Here is a 20,957-nt window from a genome sequence, read left to right as displayed (position 1 = left end):
TTCTAGTTCTCCAGTTTTATACAAATTTAAACAACTTCCATTAAAATACAGTAAAAGTAATCTCACCACTGTCTGGGCCTCAAGTCACTACACTGACTTGAGTTTCCAAACCACCTCAGACTTACCCAACTACTCTTTATCCACTCCATTCTCAACAAACCATCCTCCTGCCCAAGTCTCTCTTCACTAGTCTCCCTCTACACTCCCAGACGATCACTTAGGAGCTCAGACCAACATCTGCTACAGATTTACAAACCTAACAAATTTGCAGGACAGAACTTATACAGCTACTCTCCAGCTATCTTCTGGAACAAGCTTCCCTTGACTCTAAGAAGCCAACCCCAGACCCTCACTTTCAAGCTCTCTCTTAAACACTACCTTACCCACCTCACAACTTGCCCCTGCAACCTCCCCCCTTGATCCTAGTACACATATTGGTCTCTTCACACCTCTCTCATCCTCCCTGCATTATCCTACTATCCATGTCATCCTACCTTCCTACTACCTATCAACCCCCCTCTTCCCCACACGCCTCCTTCCACCCACCCTCTACCTTTATACCTCAAACCCACCCTCTACCTTTATAACTCAAGGCCTGCTCTCTCCTACCTACCTCTTGTCAGTAAGTACATAACCTTTCCCAACTCTTCGCAGGCTACCTATTTCATACTAGAACCCTCACAATTGCTAATCCATAAACCTATCAACTCATAATCACCCCTCTACACTAACTGCTGCAAACTCCCCCCAAATCCCACTGCTCCTACCCCCCTACTTATCCTACTTATATCACCCTCAACTACCCTCCATCTGCTCTGACTCCATTGCAACACTAAGCTGCTATCTAACTGTATCTGTGTTAAACTCACTTGCCTTCCTTATTTAAATGCAGTTAATCATAACTCTATTTGTGTATTTAGCGAAATTTGTGTTCCACTATTTTTGCATTCTTCTTCTGTTTATTGTGTAAATAACAGAATTTTTAATCTACTATTTTTGTATTCTTCTACTGTACATTGGAGCTTTTCTCCCCAGGCCTCTGCTGAAAAAGGGCTCTGTCCCAGTTGGACTATCCCGGTCAACAAATGTCAACTAAATAACTAATTTCAGAGTATTGCTAGTATTTTTCTCTGTGTAGTCAAATTATGACCTTTCACATGAGTATCAAGATACATAAACTTGGAAAAGTCTGCAGTTTTGTATTTTATAAATCAATCACACTAAGCCAAGTTCGTATTTACAGTAGTGGTCTGAAATGCATTGCCCATATCACTCCGGTTTAAAATGGGCAAATGCATGCAACCTGAAGGCTGCAAAATGTATTTATTATTACTGTGCTAAAAGCTAGGACAATGCTATTGGATATTTGCATAAATACTATGAGTCCTTGACACAATTCACATTTATATTTGTAAGATAAGCATTTAAGTGGGACACTGTCATTGCATACTTATATGCTCATTATGTTTCTATTCCAGTATTCAGTTAATGTTTTGTGCAATAACACAACTGTATAAACTTTGTTTTGGTTGGTAAGTAAAAACATTATATTGATGCACGCACACAAAAAAGAAGTCGTTGAATGGAAGGGCTTTAAATTGTTAAACTAACACTAAACTCATTTAATGGATTTAATGTAATTAAAGTTGTCTATTGTAAGACAAGTTTACACCAATTCATTACAGAGGCACAGGGTGAGAAAGAGGTTTTTCCTTTTGAAATGCAGTAGTGGGTGTTTCCTTTTCCTTCTATTCCTGCCAATTGGTCAGGGAATCCTGCCTGAGTCGTTGGCTTATCTCCTACCAGCAAAGGTCTCATCCCAGATGCTGAACTTATAAAGATCTGATATCTATCCTTATTTTGTTCACCTCGTTGTAGCATTGGAATACTAACGCGTCTAGGGCTGGAACTGACCTGAAGAATACAAGTCCACCTTTAACATACCATGAACAACTGCAAGCTTCAGCTGTCCATAATAATCATTTTCTCTGGAATTCTGCCAACAAATCCATGGTAAGAATAAATTCAGGTTTTGTGGTCCTTTTCCTATTTATATTAAGCAAAGATATTCATGTAATGGAAAAAGCTATTTCACAGTTTTCTCTTTGTTTTTGTCCTAGGTCAGTGAATAACTTTTTGATGACAGGACCAAAGGTAAGTTTCTTTTAATATACTAAGAAAACACAGGTTTAACTTTACTATTGCAGTCTTGCCAAAACAATTGGTACACATTCCTGGTAACCTTTTATCCCTTAAAGTTATAACAAAGAATGTTCTGTTTCAAAATAATTTTGAGTGAGATTTGAAACTGTGTTGTGGATGGAATACCTGAATCAGCAAGTACTCTGTTTTTTTTTTAAATATACATTTACATATGGATACCATACCAGGTGTTTAATGCGGGATCTACATTTTTGTGCAAAATTTTTAACTTACAGAAACTGAGCATCGTTCTGTTTCAAGCATGTTACCATAGTAACAGTATGCAGTAAATCCTGTACTGAATAATTGCTACTTATGTATATCAGTTTAAATGTCTTAACAGGATGGTAATGTACCATTTTAGGAGCTTTGGTGGAGCTGGAAGCATTTTGTGGTCCTTAGTTTTATTGACATCATGACATATAAGCTTATCTAAATCTATGCAAGCATTCATTATTGTATTAATTTCTTGCAAGCATAGCTGGCCTTAGGCATAGGCCAACTAGGCAACCGCCTAGGGCACCACTCTAGCAGGGGCACTTTTCCAGTATTTATTTGGTGCAGTTAGACCAGGATGGGGGCACCGAGTAGTGTGGTAGGGGGTGCTGTGGAGCCCTTTTGCCTAGGGCACCAGTTGACCTAAGGCCGCTCCTGCTTGCAAGTCAGATTGAGTTTGTATATGTACTTTTGTATACATACCTAATGTTTATGTTGCTGTATGTACATCACATGTACAGTAATTACATACTGTTCTGTGGGTATTGGTCTTCCTACAGAAGTTTTGTTTAGTCCTTGGGGCTTCCCTGAAAGTGCCTGTGGGTTCAGTGGGACAACCCAAATAATATATTTGAACAAGTAAATAAAATGAACACTTACATATGCATCCCGATGCTGTTATAAAAGGATGTGCATTTCATTAGTCCTTATTAGTCCTTACTACTGTTTATGGTGGGGTTTTTTTTTGAGAAACGTTGATGTATTGCACAAAAGCCGCCTGCATTATAAAGCATTATAATATAACATCTGTTTTTTGAAATATTTTACTGTACTTCATACAGTTTATATTTGGGAGAAAAGGTTTTGGAGCTTTAAGTGTGTTCTACAGTTTAAAAAGCAATCTTAACATACAAACAATTCTGTATATACTTCCTGCATAAACACAAATGGGCTCTTTTCATTAGTCAGCACTACTATTTAAGGAGGTGTGTGTTGAAAGTCACAAATGCTTCATTACTTAGTTTGCCTGCATTTGGAAGTGTCTTGACTTTACCATTTCATTCTGCCTTTTTATGTTGTACCAAACTTCAGTTACTTTGGGAGAACATTTTTTGGAATTAGTTTTACTGTTTTTCATTGACTGAATTCTGCTTTCTCTTTTAACTCTCTTGCTGAAATGGTTTGTGTACATGTGTTTGCAATACCAAGTCACACTTTTTGCGCTACAACTACAATATATAATAATTACTGACTCTCAAAATGTGTTGCAACCACTGAAATGTAAATCGAGTGTTATAATCGCTTTCATAAGAGGGGAGGGTTTGACTTTAATAATATTTGTGAGGTCTTTACCTCACAGATAGATGCAGGGTTTGGGTGGTTATTGGCTTCTAGTAGTCCGCTGCCGAATGATAGCTAGTAATTATCTGTAAAGGCCAAGTGATTGAATGAAAAATACAAAGCAGATTTCTTATGGTCGGATCCAAAGCAGATTCAGCAGTAGCTGTGCAATAGATACAACGGGAAGATTTAAAAAGGAATGCGGTGCCATTTTTAGTTTAAAATAAGAAATAGGCATATTATATTCTGATATTTGGTTAAGGGACCCCCCCCCCCCATGTTGTGGAATTTAATGTGGTCCGGACTCCCACCCCAATTTACTAGAAGGCACTTCAGGGTGCAGAAGACAAAACCCTGCAGTGATCTCAGTAGTACAGTGCTGCAGAGAAGGGGATCTGAACTCATTTGATTTTAGTTACTCAAACCAGTTTAATGGTTTCGAATATAAAGCAGCAGCACGAAATTCCCAGTTCTTAAGACCAGCTACCAAAAGCGCCACCAGTAACCAGAACAATGGCTTAAGCGCTTTCGTCCTGGGTACAATGGACTTGTACTCAGTTTCTTGTTGCTGGTGGTGTTTTTTGTTTAGAATGAAACATTCCGACAGACTTTGAACGGGGGTACTTACTTGGCTGTGGCAGATATGAAAATACAGGGCCAAGAGAAGTACGTGTTTTAAGAAGAGTTTCGGGGTGTCAGCGGCAGAAGTATCCAGCGTTTGCTCCCTTTGCGCACAACCCGGGTATATTTTGTTCCAGTTTTTGCGATATTTTATATTTGATTTTTCTCCGGGTCTGAGTAACTTCACGTGCACTTACAGAGTAGGTGTACCCCCCCCCCCCGGGCGTTTATTCTAAGGGTGGATACGAGTGTGTCGTGATGTGCGAATATTTTCCACACACACCGGGGGTATTTATTAATGGTGTTAACACAATGTCCCGTGACTTGATCACTAATTACTTACATTTGGTGAATCGCTGGGTACAGTGGTTAAATGGAGTTATGGATACTGTGAGCATGCAGGCTCTGGGGTCCCGGGGCAGTATTATTGGGGTAAAGGGTTGTTAAAACTTTGACAAACTTGTGAAATTCCAAAGTAATACCCTGTATAAAGTGGAAGCTGGTTCAGGGCTGTAGCTTGAAAGACCCGGTGACGCATGGCTGTGACTGGATCTTTGTGGCACTCCGTTGTTGTGTGCCTGAAACTTGTCGCTTGAAGGAACCCAATCATGTATTTTATTTGGACAGTTTAGAAAAAAAAATCATCTGTTTTGACACTCGCGCTTAGGGTTGTCACCTTTTCAAATGCCTAAAGTGTGACCTTTTTTGTAGAAATGTGAGATTTTGCAGGAGAAAACCCACGGCCAGTGCAAAGGACAGAACTTCACTTTTTGCCAAAGTAAAAGCATATTTTTGTAGCATTTCCATTGCTTATGTTATTTCATATAATATTAATATGTTTCAGATACAAAGTAACTATTTTATGCAGCTATTAAAGAAAACTTAAATGTATTTTGTTTTACAATCTCAGGACATTTGCCATTTAGTTTTTTTCACAGGACACAACTGGCCAAAGTGGGGCTGTCCCTCGCAAAGAGGGACAGGTGGTAAGCCCAGTTACGCTGTTGAGTACGAAGGTTACAACTTTATCCCTTTTACTGTTGTAAAGGAAGTACAGTGATGACCGCATTCATTTCAATATACTAAGTCAGTGCCTCTGAGTATTACATGGCATTTCGTGGCTGTACTAGCTCCCCTCCCATCACACACATACACAATAGGGTTACCACCTGTCCCACTTTGTGAGGGACAGTCCCTCTTTGGGCAGTTGTGTCCTGACAAAAAAATGTAAAAATGGCAAATGTCCTGAGATTTTAGGACAAAATTATTTCCTATATTTTATGTAATAGTTGCATAAAGCAGTTATTCTGTATCTGAACTACCTAAATGTTATAAGAAACAGAATAAGCAACTAAAATGCTACAAGAATAAGTTTTTATTTAGGCACAAAAGTTAAATTCTATCCTTTGTACTGGCCATGGGTATGTGTCGGCCTGTAAAATCTGATGTTTGTACCAAAAATGTCCCACTTTAGCCATTTGAAAAGGTGGCAACCCTAATACACAATTGGCATAAATGTAAATGTTCTCCAGTCAAGTCATTTTGGGTTTTCACCTAGTCCTTGCTCAGCTCAAGGGTTAAGGTACTTTTTAACTGTTTACCAATGCATTTTACCTCACCCTAACAAGAGGATGGAGCCTTTTGTCAAAAACTTCCTCGGATGTCTGCAGCTCCAGTAATGTCTTCAAAATTTGCCATTTGCTTTTTGCCATGTCTTTGATGAATGCTGCATAGTTTACCATCATTTCCTGTTCTTAAATGTATTTGACATTTTGAAACAATGTTGAGAAGTTCTAAGTTAACAGTACCAGTATTTAAAGTGTACCTATTTTGGAGCCTTTTTATTAATTATTTTTAAACAAATGTAAAATGTATAAAATTAATTCATTACTTTATTATTATTTGTTTTTGCTTTGTCCCTAACACTGCAGGTAAGAGTCAAGTTAAAAATATTAGTGCTATATGTTTTCATGTCATGCAAATGCTTCTGACACGAGAGTGTTCCAGAAAGAAAAATAAAATACCTAGAAGAGTGTCATCCTGATCTCCAAGGTGTCTGGAGTGAGACCAAAAGGTCCATGAATGTTTTAGGCCTACTTTCATCCCTTTTCTCCGTTATTGTATCATTTCTTCTTAAGGTGGTTAGACTAGTTTTTCTGAAGTTATGCACTGTCTTGTACACCCACCAACAGGTCATAGTCCTCTCACCCCCCCACCCCCCACCCTTAACAGTATCTTTTGATATTTAGCCAACCAGCCAGTTTGGGAAAAAGTCACATGACAGAATATTTAGATAATGCAAAACAAAATGCGCTAAATACATTTTTAAATTTCAGTTTTAGTATATTTCATCACCCAGAGATTATTTTAAGACATTGAGATTGTGGTGTTGCAGGGTGCATGCCTTGGATAGATGCCCTTGTTGTTTTCCTGATGAACCCTTAACTGATGTGCAAATGTTATTGGAAAAACAAATCTTCTCATTTGCAGTATTACTGCTTTGTTGGCCACACTGCTGAGATGTAGAATACTTCATGCTCTTTTATTTGCAGTATTACTGCTTTGTTGGCCACACTGCTGAGATGTAGAATACTTCATGCTCTTTCATTTGCAGTATTACTGCTTTGTTGGCCACACTGCTGAGATGTAGAATACTTCATGCTCTTTCATTTGCAGTATTACTGCTTTGTTGGCCACACTGCTGAGATGTAGAATATTTCATGCTCTTTCTCCAGACCATCTGGCTAGCCAGTGCAGCAACTCGTGTGCTTTTGAAGCCTTTCTTGTCTTTCCTCCTTATGTGTGTAACAAACTTCTCCTCATTTTAAGGTTGCAGAAAGACCATTCTTTAATCCATGTTTCCTCTAACCGTACTTGTTTCATAGGTGGTTACTAGGCTAATACCCACAAGGGCCTTTTTAAGTCTAGCCATGCATCCCGAATCTCTGTCCAGAGAGTGCCCTTCAACCTTCCACGCATAATGGACAAGCAGAGTGGTAATTTCTTTCCTTTTTGAGATGTTTCCCCCACCTTTTCAGTACCCCACCCCATTTCTATTGTTTGATACAAACTGCCCCTCAAGGCTTCTGGCTGACATTGCAGCTTGCTCTAACACTTATTTCATGTGAATATCCTTGTACTTTGCCCTTGATTCTGTCTTCCTTCCTTTGCAGTACTCCCCATCAGTAATGTCCTTTTACATGTCTTTGTACACTCCAGAAGAACCAACAACATCTGAATTCTTAGCTTATTAATTTCCCAATATCCCACTCATCAAAGTTTTAACTAGCTTAGCAATCGAAGCAGCAGCTAAAATATTAGTATATGTTAATATTTTATCACAATTATGGCTGATTAAACATAGGTTCATAGGTTCATAGTTTAGTACTAAGCTAACTACCCTTGCGAGCCATTTTAAGCTTAGTCAATTATCCCTTGTGAGACTCAAACTCTGCGCCTTGTGTTTCTAAGGCAAGCACCTTAGCAATTAAGCCACCCTCCCCAATCCATATGCATATGTGGTGTTTTCTTTGCTAGCACTGTATTTGGTTATTATTGTTTTCTGCTCACATTAGAAAACTTAACTGAAAGGCGTAGTGCACTCACCTGTTTACTAATGAATACATGCTCACTTTGAATTTGCTTGCATAGATGCCAGCATTGTAAGAAGCTATCTACAAACATTTTGCATGTAGTGCTCATTTTTGCTCACAAAATGTTAACTTGCTTTTTCTTTCTTTTTATGATTGGAGGCTTATCTGACATATTCCAGTAGCGTAGCAATGGGAGCTCAGAGTGGCATTGAAGAGTGCAAATTCCAGTTTGCGTGGGACCGCTGGAACTGTCCAGAAAGTGCCCTTCAACTTTCCACACATAATGGACTGCGCAGTGGTAATTCATTTGTTAGAATATCTTTTTTTTATACAGTTTTATGAAATTAATTACATTAGTATACCAGATTGAATTTACTGCAGCTATTGTGTTATGGTCAGAAGGGAAAAAAGTTATATTCATTCTGCTTTGATCATCTTTGCAGCACTAATGTCCCTACCCTACCCCCACTGCATTTTTTTAGTTCTATACCAAAGTAATGTGATTGGAGATGGCCATACTAACCTAATTGTTGGTAGGGCAAAAGCTAGATGAAACTGTACTGTGTCCTCACAACATTACAATTGCTTTGTTTTTCACTCCTTGAGGCTTTTTTGTTCATTTGTAGAATGGCAGTGATCAGAATTACTTGAGTTTCAGAATTTCAGGCTTTTGTCAAACTGTTTTTTGAATGACTTCCCCCTTGTGTGTTCTTTCCAGTCTTCAGATTCATTGCAGGATGTTACTGACTAGTAATAGTTTATCCTTCGGTAACATGACATTGAATAATGTGATATTGATGATAATATATTTCATAATGTTGGGGGTGTGGATGGCAGTGCAACGATTTGTAGGTGGCTGTATCCATGTCACTGTATACTAAATTGTTATTTAGTACAATTGTTATTACTAAAATATGCTAACTATGAGGTTGCACTACCTTGAAGTAATGTGAATAACTTGGCTTTGTTAGAAAACTAGGTAGTGTTTGTCTTGCATTGTGATACTAATATAACTCAGTGTTCATACCAATTTGCCACATGTTATGGTCCTGCAGAGATGAGATTTACCAGTCTCTGTCCCTGGTGTGGAAGGGTCATCCAAAACCTTGTTTCTTTTTTTTTGATTTAGAGGTCTTTGCAGTACAACGGATGAGCTCCACACGTTTGTACATGTGGCACGATTCTGCTTGTCATCTGGGCTGTACCCTGTGGATATCCTTTTACCCTTCTTCCCAAAATGAGAAATGAGAATTAGCTGTCACTTACCCTTTCTGTCACTGGAAAGATTGAAAGACCTCTCCCTTTATTGATCTGCCCTGTTTGAAATTTTCATCAGAAATTGTATATAAACATTGTTCTGTTTAATTCCATGCTGTCTGATATCATGTCATACTTTTATGTGCTGTAAACACAGCTGACACTCATCTTTATTTTTTCAGCTACCAGAGAAACATCCTTTGTACATGCTATTAGTTCAGCCGGTGTGATGTACACTCTGACCAGGAACTGCAGTGCCGGTGACTTTGATAACTGCGGATGCGATGATTCCCGAAATGGGCAAGTTGGTAAGCAGGCCTTGATCATTCTATGCACTGAGTTCTGTGCATCATGATTGATGAGTAATGAAGGTTACTTCTTATTGGTTATTTTTTCCTGAACTAAATTATTTTTTCTGGTGATAGCACTTAACCAGTCAATTTTGAAATGGTCAAGAAACTACCTAGATGCAAAGCAGGATAGTTATGATTTTACTGTTTTGAAATCATACATGGTAAAGCATACCATGGGGAGGTGGAGATGTGCTTTAGAGAGGAGAGGAGTGAAGGCCAGCAGGGCTAAAACTGAATATATGTGTGTAAATGAGAGGGAGGGTAGAGGAATGGTGAGGATGCAGGGAGTAGAGTTGGTGAAGGTGGATGAGTTTAAGTACTTGGGATCAACAGTTCAGAGTAATGGCGAGTGTGGAAGAGAGGTGAGGAATACAGGCAGGGTGGAATGGGTGGAGAAGAGTGTCAGGAGTGATTTGTGACAGACGGGTACCAATAAGAGTGAAAGGGAAGGTCTACAAGAGGGTAGTGAGACCAGCTATGTTATATGGGTTGGAGACGGTTGCATTGACGAAAAGGCAGGAGTCAGAGTTGGATGTGGCAGAGTTAAAGATGTTAAGATTTGCACTGGGTGTGACTAGGATGGACAGGATTAGGAATCAGTATATTAGAGGATCAGCTCAGGTTGGACAGTTTGGAGACAAAGCAAGACAGGCGAGATTGCGTTGGTTTGGACATGTGCTGAGGAGGGATGCTGGGTATATTGGGAAAAGGATGCTAAGGATGGAGCTGCCAGGTAAGAGGAAAAGAAGAAGGCCTAAGATAAGGTTTATGGATGTGATGAGAGAGGACATGCAGGTGGTTGGTGTGAAAGAGCATGATGCAGAGGACAGGAAGAAATGGAAACAGATGATCTGCTGTGGCGACCCCTAACGGGAATAGCCGAAAGAAGATGATGATGACATGGTAAAGCATACCATATTGGAAAACAATGTCTCTAGGAACTGTATAGCTGCAAACTGTACTGAAAAAGTTACACATGTTTGCAGAAAAGTAACAATCAACTGAAAAATACTAGGTAACTATGTCGTAGTTAAGTAGTAAACGAGTAGTTAACTTTACCATGCTTTGTTCTTTTGGTTAGTTTTGTAGAGTTAAGCTGAGCACAATGTGCCTTCAAAATAATATCTGCCAAACACAAGCATTTCAGGGATAGCTGTAGTGTAATCTGCATGTAGGAGCACAAGCATTTTAGGGATAGCTGTAGTGTAACCTGTATGTAGGAGCACAAGCATTTCATGGATAGCTGTAGTGTAACCTGCATGTAGAAGCACAAACATTTCAGGGATAGCTGTAGTGTTCATAGGTTCATAGATTAGTACTAAGCTAAATGCCCTTGTGAGCCATTTTAAGCCTAGCCAATTTTCCCCTGTGAGACTCAAACCATGCGCCTTGTGTTTGCAAGGCAAACACCTTAACCATTAGGCCATGCTCCTACATACAGTTTACAGTGCAGCTATCTCTGAAATGCTTGTGCTCCTACATGCAGGTTATGCTGCAGCTGTCCCTTGAAATGCTTGTGCTCCTACATGCAGGTTACACTACAGCTATCCCTGAAATGCTTGTGCTCCTACATGCAGTTTACACTACTGCATGTAGGACCATTTCAAGGATAGCTGCAGCATATAACCTGCATGTAGGAGGACAAGCATTTCAGGGATAGCTGTAGTGTAACCTTCATGTAGGAGCACAAGCATTTCAGGGATAGCTGTAGTGTAACCTGCATGTAGGAGCACAAGCATTTCAAGGGATAGCTGCAGCATAACCTGCTTGTAGGAGCACAAGCATTCCAGGGATAGCTGCACTGTAAACTGTATGTAGGAGCCACAAGCATTTCAAGGGATAGCTGCAGCATAACCTGCATGTAACAGCACAAGAATTTCAGGGATAGCTGTAGTGTAACATGCATGTAGGAGCACAAACATTTCAGGGACAGCTGCAGTGTGAACTGCATGTAGGAGCACAAGCATTTCAGGGATAGCTGTAGTGTAACTTGCATGTAGGAGCACAAGCATTTCAAGGGATAGCTGCAGCGTAACCTGTAGGACCATTTCAAGGATAGCTGCAGCATAACCTACATGTAGGAGCACAAGCATTTCAGGGATAGCTGTAGTATAAGTTGCATGTAGGAGCACAAGCATTTCAAGGGATAGCTGCAGCGTAACCTGCATGTAGGACCATTTCAAGGATAGCTGCAGCATAACCTACATGTAGGAGCACAAGCATTTCAGGGATAGCTGTAGTGTAACCTGCATGTAGGAGCACAAACATTTCAGGGATAGCTGTAGTGTAACCTGCATTTAGGAGCACAGACATTTCAAGGGATAGCTGTAGTGTAACCTGCATGTAGGAGCACAAGCATTTCAAGGGATAGCTGCAGTGTAACTTGCATGTAGGACCATTTCAAGGATAGCTGTAGTGTAACCTACATATAGGCGCACAAGCATTTCAAGGATAGCTGTAGTGCAACCTGCATGTAGGAACACAAACATTTCAAGGGATAGCTGTAGTGTAACCTGCATGTAGGAGCACAAGCATTTCAAGGATAGCTGTAGTGCAACCTGCATGTAGGAGCACAAGCATTTCAGGGATTGCTGTAGTGTAACCTGCATGTAGGAGCACAAGCATTTCAGGGATTGCTGTAGTGTAACCTGTATGTAGTAGCACAAGCATTTCAGGGATAGCTGTAGTGTAACCTGCATGTAGGAGCTCAAGTATTTCAAGGGACAGCTGCACTATAAACTGTATGTAGGAGCACAAGCATTTCAGGGATAGCTGCACTGTAAACTGTATGTAGGAGCATGAGCATCTGCTTGGGAAATGCAAGGGTTGTACATGGTACAAGTCAAAATGCATTGACACACACTGAAGAATGCCTAATCAAGAGTACCAAGAATGCAGAAGTTGTATCCTTTAAAATGAAGAGCATTATGAACAACTCCAGCCATTTACACACCACCTTGTCTTCAACTATAGTTGCTCACTGTAGAGTTGCAATATCTCATTAAGCAGGCAGGTTACATACAGAGTGCTTGAGGAGTACATTGTATGAAGCTGATGAGAACAGTTTTAACAGGCCAACTCTCATAAATGTGCTATATTGTGTCTGCTTACACATGGGAGAACTAAGCAGGCGAAGGAAGTACACAGTCGTCTCATCGTTAGCCTGTCTGATAGCAGATTTTCTGAGTAACAGTTTGACCCTGCTGATTTAGGCTTGCATTGAACACTGTGCCTATTGTCTAGACTAATAATAGGCAGTATGCCTAAATCTGGGGCTGCACTACCTTTATAATGTACTTTAATGTTGATAAAGATTTCTCCCAGGCCTCTGCTAAAAAAGAGTTCAATATCCATTCAGACTTTTCCCAGTCAACAAATGAAAGTCAATTCCTGCATGGAAGATGCCTGTCTTCCAGTAGCTGCCCTTCTGCACTTAATTTGAGTCAGCCCTCCCTTCAGGATTGGTAAGATGGCATTGGCTTTCCATACAAGTACAAGGCCAGTAATGAAAATGGCAACGTGTACAAAAGAGTCCATCTTTAGGAGCTACATCATTGCCCTTGATGTGACTCAGGAGTTTATGGATGTGTTTTGTGCATGCTAAGAAAGGGAACTAAAAGGAAGGCACATTACCTGCATGTGCGACAGTGTGAACAAACTGGTGTAACATGTCTGGTCTAGAGGCAGACTGCTGCATTCTTGTTGATTGTGCCAAACTTTCTGAACTGTAGCAATTCATGGACAGTAAGGCCATGAAGCTACTACAGAGTGGACTGCAAGGAGGCAAACTTTTGCTGTCATTTCAAAGCTCAGAGGGTGTGAGGAGTCAGGAGTGGTGTGCCCCCTTACAAAATGTATTATATTAGTGGTACAGTTATAGGTAGTGTCAGAGTTCTAGATTTGATGAACTTCTAAACTGTTTGGTTACTTCTAAACCATTCAGTTACTTGTGATGGACTAGGGATTCAGTAGTTCTTAGGGACCCAAAAATGAGTCCTGTTGGGGATGTGATTGTTATTGTGCCAACTCTATTTTATCACAGAAGAGGTCTTGGCTGCAGCAGAGGGTGCAGTTTTGTGCAGTGCCTGATTTTTGTGACTGCACGGACTGTGTTTGTAAAGTCTTGGCTGCAGCAGAGGGTGCAGATTTGTGCAGTGCCTGATAGTTGTGATGGCATGGGCTGAGTTTGTAAGGTCTTGGCTGCAGCAGAGGGTGAAGATTTGTGCAGTGCCTGATCATTGTGACAGCGTGGACTGTGTTTGTATTACTGACATGAGACTGGGAGCTGCACTCCTGAGTGTGTCATCCTTCAGGTGAGATGTTGACCCAAGATCTCACCCACTTGAGTTTGGTGGTAGCTCAGCTGGATGTAAAACATCCCACAGTTTAACTTCTCTCTTCGAGGTTGTGCTGAAAATGGGCCATTAGCTCAGTCAGACTTTCTCGGTTACCAAAGGAAAAATTAAATAAAATCTGTCAAAAAAAGTAGTGGTAGCTCCCAGATGCACTGGCCAAATTTCCGCTGGTACAAATACCCCCTTGGGTCTTCACTGAAAAGTGTCCACTTGCCTAGTGGGACAAACCTGGTCAACAATGAAGAATTGGATAAGCAGTTCTAGCTTAGAGATTTACACTCTTGTCCAGCTGGGAGACAAATGTAATGTGGTTAGGTACATCAGATGGCTACCTACTTTTGTTTCACTGTAGAAATTTGGTTAAGATTGCTACTCACGGAGTACAGTTCCGCGAGTTGTAAAGTGACGGTTTCTGTTAACCACTGAAAGCAACAGCTGGTACACTCTCTACTAATGCACCAACAGTGATTCAAAATTCTCAAGCTTTTCAATTTTTTACAGGGTTGTGCATTTTTTTGAGTTTAAGAGGCTGTGGGGGATGCAAAGTGGTATTTCCCCCTACAAAAAAGTGTATTTTCATCTGTTGAGACTGAATGATGTGGTTTATCAGGTTGTTTTAACTAGATGTTACTTGACATTTTACAGTAGAACTGTCTGATTTGACATGTGCATTTCTTTAGCTGCTACTGGAGGGGACTTCATATTGTGGTGTGTCGGTATGTACTATGCCTTTTGTAGTGGTCACAGTGCTTGACGGTCTGCAAGGACTGGATGTTTACTATATTTACTTTTTCAGACTTACTACCTGTTATCCCAAACATCACTAAAAGAAGGTCCTATTTTTCTGTTTGTAATATTTAGCTAAATGGGAGGATTGATGTAGTACAACATTAATACGCACTGCTTCCAGGGTCACAAATTAGCAAGTAAAAGGAAGTCAAGAGATTTATGTGAGAGTTTACAGCTGTTTAATAGAAGTTTAAAAAAAAAGTACCTTTTTAATTTTTTTAATTTTTTTTAACAGGAGGAAAAGGATGGATTTGGGGAGGCTGCAGTGATAATGTGGACTTTGGAGAGAGGATTTCAAAACAGTTTGTGGATGCTCTGGAGACTGGGCAGGATGCCAGAGCATTAATGAATCTTCACAACAACGAAGCAGGCAGAATAGTAAGTAAAATTTGTATATTTTTGAGATATCTGAATGGCGTTCTGTACTGGGTATGTAACACACTTGTTGGGCCAGCAAATTTATATTTTTTGTCAAAAGCAATGGTTTTGCGATGATTTTGTATAAACTTGGCATGGGGAAGTGTGTGTGTGTGTGTGTGTGTGTGTGTGTGTGTGTGTGTGTGTGTGTGTGGGATAGAAGGGTGGGAGCTGACACCCTTAACATTTCCAGCTTAGTTTGGTTCTGTAACATATGACATCATACCATAATGCACGAGGATTCGTAATGCCAGTTGCTACAGAGGTTTACTGAAACAAGTCAGGTATTAGTTATAAAATGCTGATAAATGACTTAAATGGTTTCTCGTCAGAACTCTGGCTTTAATATTACTGAAGTTTCAGTCATCACACTTCTTGAAATGTATTTTGAAAACCTTTGCAGCTCAATTCTGAAACAGGAAAATATTTGGTTATGAAGCCCATCCCCCCATTGTTGGAGCCTTCCCCCACACTACTGTACTGAGTTAAATCTGTGTTTATATAGGTTTTGCATTGCTAGTTTAGTGATTATTTTTAATTATATTTTTGGCCTCCCTCAGCCAGGATTGACTATCACGCAAATAGTATATTTTCCTTCCCCGCCATCCACCTTCTCAGACTGGCTTGCCCCTCAGGCCTAGGGACCATAGTTGATAGAGCAGTTAGCCAACTTTTCTGTAGGGCAGGATAGGAGCTTATGTCCCAATACTGTGCTTATATTTTCCTGATGGATAGGAGCTTACGTCCCGATACTGCGCCATCTTTTCCTGATCACAAGGAGTTTTATATGCCCTAAAACTTCCAAGGGAGGAGCATTCAGTGACTTTAACACACCCAAGACTATATTGTCATTAACTGCTTGCCTATAGATGTGTGCTTAAGTCTTTAAGGTGAAGAAGAGTTGACTAAACTGGAATATTTGGTTGTGCTTTTATTGTTGGCTTCTTGAAGCAATACATTTTCCTTCTGCTAAAGAGCTCTGGATTTAATACTGCTGATTTTTATAACCGTAGATTTCATAGACCCATGAGCATGCGTGTACACACACACACACACACACACACACACACACACACACACACACACAGACACATAGACACACACACACACACGCAGACACATAGACACACACCTCGACTGTCCAGATTTTCACTGAATGCCCAGATGTTTGCCTCATGTTTTTTGTCTGCTCCTCGATAAACTTTGTAGTTTTTCTGGCAAATCTTTTATATCATCTGAGGAGTGAAGTCACTAACCTATATTTGAGTTTCTAACATAATATCATTCAAAAAAATGCATTTTAAGTCAAATTCTATTTTTCTAGCAACTTTAAGTTTAAGTCCAATACTAAAAATTTGTCACTATTTTTTTGAGTCTTTGCCCCCCCCAATTATTTCAGACATAGTCCAGATTTCTTGCACCAAGGAGGTGTCTCGCGCGCGCGCACACACACACACACACACACACACACACACACACACACACACACACACACACACACACACACACACACACACACACACACACACACACTCTCTCACACTCACTAATAGCGGGTTGCTATTCTAACTAGTGCTCACTAAAAAAACAGAAGCCATAAACAGACAAAGGGTGCCTGCAACTTTTTGGATTGTTTTTCCCTGTGACAGTTCATGTTTGAGGAGACGTGGAGGAGTGAAAATTGGGTGCTGTAGACAACAGTTGTAATTGAGGCTTTGAAGGAACTTGTCTTTCTCTGTTGTTTTTATAGTTATAGTTACATTTATTGTATTATGTTGCACTGTGGTACATCAGCGCTGGTCTGTATAATAAATGCTAAAGTAGCGTGTTTGACAAGTAACTATGTGCACCACTCTTGGACTTAAGGTTTTCTTTCACCCATTAGCAGTGAATTGTTTATCCATACTTGAGATGGAGTAGATGAGTGTGTCTCCGGTGTCATCCCGCAGAGTGGGATGCAGTTCCATCATAAACCTTGTAGGGAAATTAAGAGTCACTAAGGAAGCATGCCCTCTCCAAGGCTGGAGGAAAGCAGCATACAAAGAAGAAACCATTATGATCCCTGAGGCAATCTGCAAACTCAATTTGGGTAGTAACCAGAGGTTACACGGAAACATTTTGACAAGGCTTATTATGGAATTATAAACCCAGATTAAAGTAAGTTTTATCTCCCCCTGCTACAGGAACCCTTAGCATTTTCTAATCAGTTATAAGCTGCCTTCTAGATATATTAGTAAGAAAATGCTACTTGTATATACTTTTGATTTCTGTTATTTTGTTAGGTAACCCTTAAAAATTGTATGTTTTTTTGGAAATGCATGGTGCGGTTCATTGCTAGCTTGATGAAAATTTGCCACATTCACTAAAAAGTACTGTCAATGCTAGTTCCTTAGTTAGTGTAGTGGATTAATTCTTCTCCTTTCAGTGTCAAGGGTGTAGGATTCAAAACCCTTACCTCCCCCTTCCCCCACCCCCCCAGTAGCCCAAAGGAAATATTGCATACCACAATCTCCCCAACCATTTCTAGGGAACAAGTCATCATTGCACTTTCCAAGGCCAAAAACAGTGCATGAATTAGCCCTCGATTAACCTCTAAGGATGCTTACTAAATAGCATAAAACATGACCTCTTTTGTCCACTTGAATCATTTTTCAACTGGAGCCTACAGTCGGGTTTTGTGCCAATGAATTAAAGATGGCTACAGTAATTCCCCTGCACAAAGGAGGTCCAACCACTGATTGGGTAACTACAGGCTTATAAGTCTGACCAGCTTAATATGCAAGTCCATGGAAAGAGTCATCATGGACATGATAAATGAGGACATAGGTAGCCTTCAAATGCTGGACCCATCACAGTTCAGCTTTTTTAAAGGAAGGTCATGCCTATTAAATCTGGTGAACATCTTTGAGAGGGTTACCAAAGCAATGGATGATGGCAACACTGTCCACGGAGCTTACCTCAACCTGGATAAGGGTTTTGATACAATACTAACTCAAGCATTATAGACAAGCTTACTAATTTAGGTATAAACCCTTTTATCACCTGCTGATTAGCCAACTGGCTCATTGATAGGACTCAGAAAGTAAAAATAGGTGAGGCTCGCCAAGTGGCAAGTCACTAGCAAGAGTCCCCCAGGGCTTGTCACTGGGCCCATTCCTTTCTGGCATCAATTTATCTGAAATTGAAGCAAATGCTGAAAGTTTGTGGCTGACTAAGTCTGCAGATGATTGCAAGCTGGGGGTTATAGACTCCCTTGCAGACACTATAATTTTTCAACAAGGCACATCTCTAACAAATGGTGGCAAAGCCATGGTCTTAAACTCAATGCTAAGAAATGTGGAATTGTACCCTTTGGGAAGTCAACCATCCCAGCTAATTACCATGTTGATAATGTGCCCTAAGAGAGGACACAATGATCAGGGATTTGGGTGCGCACACAGCTGGTAGCCTTAATCTTCAATCACCATGTGGCCACATTGGTGAGGAAATCCTTTTATGTTGCACAACTTACAAGTAAGGGCATGGCATCTAGGTCCAAATAGGTCATTTTTCCTCTGTACACTGCTCTTATCAGACCCAGTCAGAGTACAAGGTTCCCTTTATATACCTGAGCAGGCATATGCAGCAACTATAGTGACCTCATAGGTTCCTTACAAAAAGAATACAAGACAATAATTAACCTGCCCTTTCCCCTCCACTCAGTCTCTCTCCTACATTCCTATTCATGTTTGTCTGAGTTCGTCTAGTACCCATTTTAAGTGCAGCCTAGACCAGTGGATAGAGAATAGGAAATTTACACCAGGCCTGGCACCCATGTCCCTTATGGATAGAGGTAGCTTATAAATGCCTGGCCCTCAATGCTCTATTGGGATACAGGATGCCATTCTTTCAGGAAAACTTGGCTAGCCTTAGAAAGACCCCCCCCCCCCCGGGTCATTAGTCTAATAATAATCTATGAGTCCATTTTTTGGTCATTTGTGTTTGCTGGTCCTTTTGTGTGCACCTGTTCTGCTTTCAGCATCTTAAAAGCCTCTCCTCTGTGTCCACTGAATATGCAGTCATCAAATGAATCAAAGTAAAATTGTATAAATCCTGTCAACATTGGAATTAAATGCAAATAAAAGTTCCTTGCATATTTGTCAGTATTGTTGAGTAATAATACTTGATAATTAACTTTTTCTTATGTTATTTTTTTGCAGGCTGTTCGAGCAACCATGAAAAGGACATGCAAGTGTCATGGTGTTTCTGGGAGCTGTAGTATTCAGACGTGCTGGCTTCAGCTGGCCGAATTCAGAGACATTGGGAATTATCTGAAAATCAAACACGGCCATGCCGAAAAGCTTGATATGGACAAAAGGCGGATGAAAGCTGGAAACAGTGCTGACAACAGAGGTGCCATTGCTGATGCTTTCAGCATCGTTCCACGATCAGAACTAGTTTATCTAGAAGACTCGCCTGATTACTGTGCACGCAACACTAGTCTTGGGCTTCATGGAACAGAGGGCAGAGAGTGCCTCCAAAGTGGTAAGAATCTGTCACAGTGGGAGAAGCGCAGCTGTAAGAGACTCTGTATAGAGTGTGGCCTCAGAGTTGAGGAGAAACGAACCGAGATAGTCAGCAGCTGTAACTGCAAGTTTCACTGGTGCTGCACTGTGAAATGTGAGCAGTGCAAACAAGTGGTGACAAAACACTATTGTGCCAAAAGAGAAAGAAACAGCAGCTATAACAACACCAAACGCAGACATCGTGGACACAGACGATAGCTGGAGACATTGACACTGAACTTTAAAAAATGCTGCTGTTTGATACTTTATTTATGATGGCAGCACTTTTTAGACTGAACTTTTTCCCCCCTCGTTACACACTTCTCGTTCACATGTAATTTGGTTTGATGTATTTTTCTGTGAACACATTATACCTTCAAAGGGTAGTTCTTTCTATGAAAGTGACTGAAAACATTGTAAATAGGCTGTGTTTGCCTACACTGTACATTATTTGCACTTTGAGGAACTGAAGTATTGCACCCATACTTTTAATTTTGCACAACTAGCAGCATTATTGTGGTGGTAACCCAACATGAAATGATTCCACGTGTTCCGTTGAATTCTAGGAATTGTCTGTAACTGCAACTGCTTTGGGAAGTCTTGTTTGCTCTTTGTTCTTTTTGGCCCATTAAAGACCCGACTTTTTTAACTTAAAATAGAAGGTTTAGTTCCATATGTTACCCAGATTCTACAGTGTTTGGGTGCTTCCTAGTTGAGTACTTGGGGGGGGGGGGGGGGTCATGTGGAGTGGCATTAATGACTTTTTGTAGTGCCTGAGCAAATAAACATTTTTTAAATAACTTCTCTCTTGATTTGTGCTAAGCTAACAGAATTGTATGTTCTTCTTGATTTACCAGAGTGCTGTTAGGAGGGTATGTTCTTAAAGCAGCAAGCATTTTTTTTGTTTTGTTTATAATTTGTTTACCAGGGTATGACACTGATCTACATGGTCTTAATTGTAGGCACCGCCCAGGAAGCACAAGAAATGTAAGTGACTTGAGTGATACAAATGAATACCGAGTTAACACTTGCAGTAAAATATGTATATAAAGAGATTTGAGATCTGCAAATGTGTATAGAGTTGGCAACAGTTGAGAGCAATTGTAAAAGGGAAATGCACATGCAGAAAGACTATAATGCAACATTAGAAAGTTACCTTTGTTAGAAAATCGCTCGGCTATTTTTTCCATCATACTGTGCAGCCTTGGAAATCTTTCTGCCTGAAATAAATCCCTGAAGTAACAGTGTCTAAGAAAGTAAATTAAAAGT

At 40.2% G+C, this 20,957-nt stretch overlaps 1 protein-coding gene across 1 annotated transcript in view; it reads left to right on the top strand.

The window, feature by feature from the left end:
• The window catches only part of WNT8A (Wnt family member 8A), a 106,835-nt gene extending 86,422 nt beyond the window's left edge, over positions 1-20,413 (top strand). Inside the window, exons 2-7 of the mRNA XM_044069677.1 lie at positions 1,879-2,013; positions 2,121-2,154; positions 8,133-8,271; positions 9,413-9,538; positions 14,963-15,105; positions 19,344-20,413. Of these exons, the coding sequence (XP_043925612.1) occupies positions 1,946-2,013; positions 2,121-2,154; positions 8,133-8,271; positions 9,413-9,538; positions 14,963-15,105; positions 19,344-19,907 (1,074 nt within the window). The 5' untranslated portion in view covers positions 1,879-1,945 and the 3' untranslated portion in view covers positions 19,908-20,413. The remainder of the gene's footprint in view (positions 1-1,878; positions 2,014-2,120; positions 2,155-8,132; positions 8,272-9,412; positions 9,539-14,962; positions 15,106-19,343) is intronic.
• Positions 20,414-20,957: the final 544 nt, after the last annotated feature.

Source organism: Protopterus annectens, chromosome 4.part0 (assembly GCF_019279795.1).
Source record: "Protopterus annectens isolate FY-2018-M chromosome 4.part0, PAN1.0, whole genome shotgun sequence".
In the NCBI taxonomy this organism is placed as follows: Eukaryota; Metazoa; Chordata; order Ceratodontiformes; family Protopteridae; genus Protopterus; species Protopterus annectens.
Note: the sequence above shows the minus strand (reverse complement) of the source record. Positions and strands in the feature narration are given on the sequence as shown.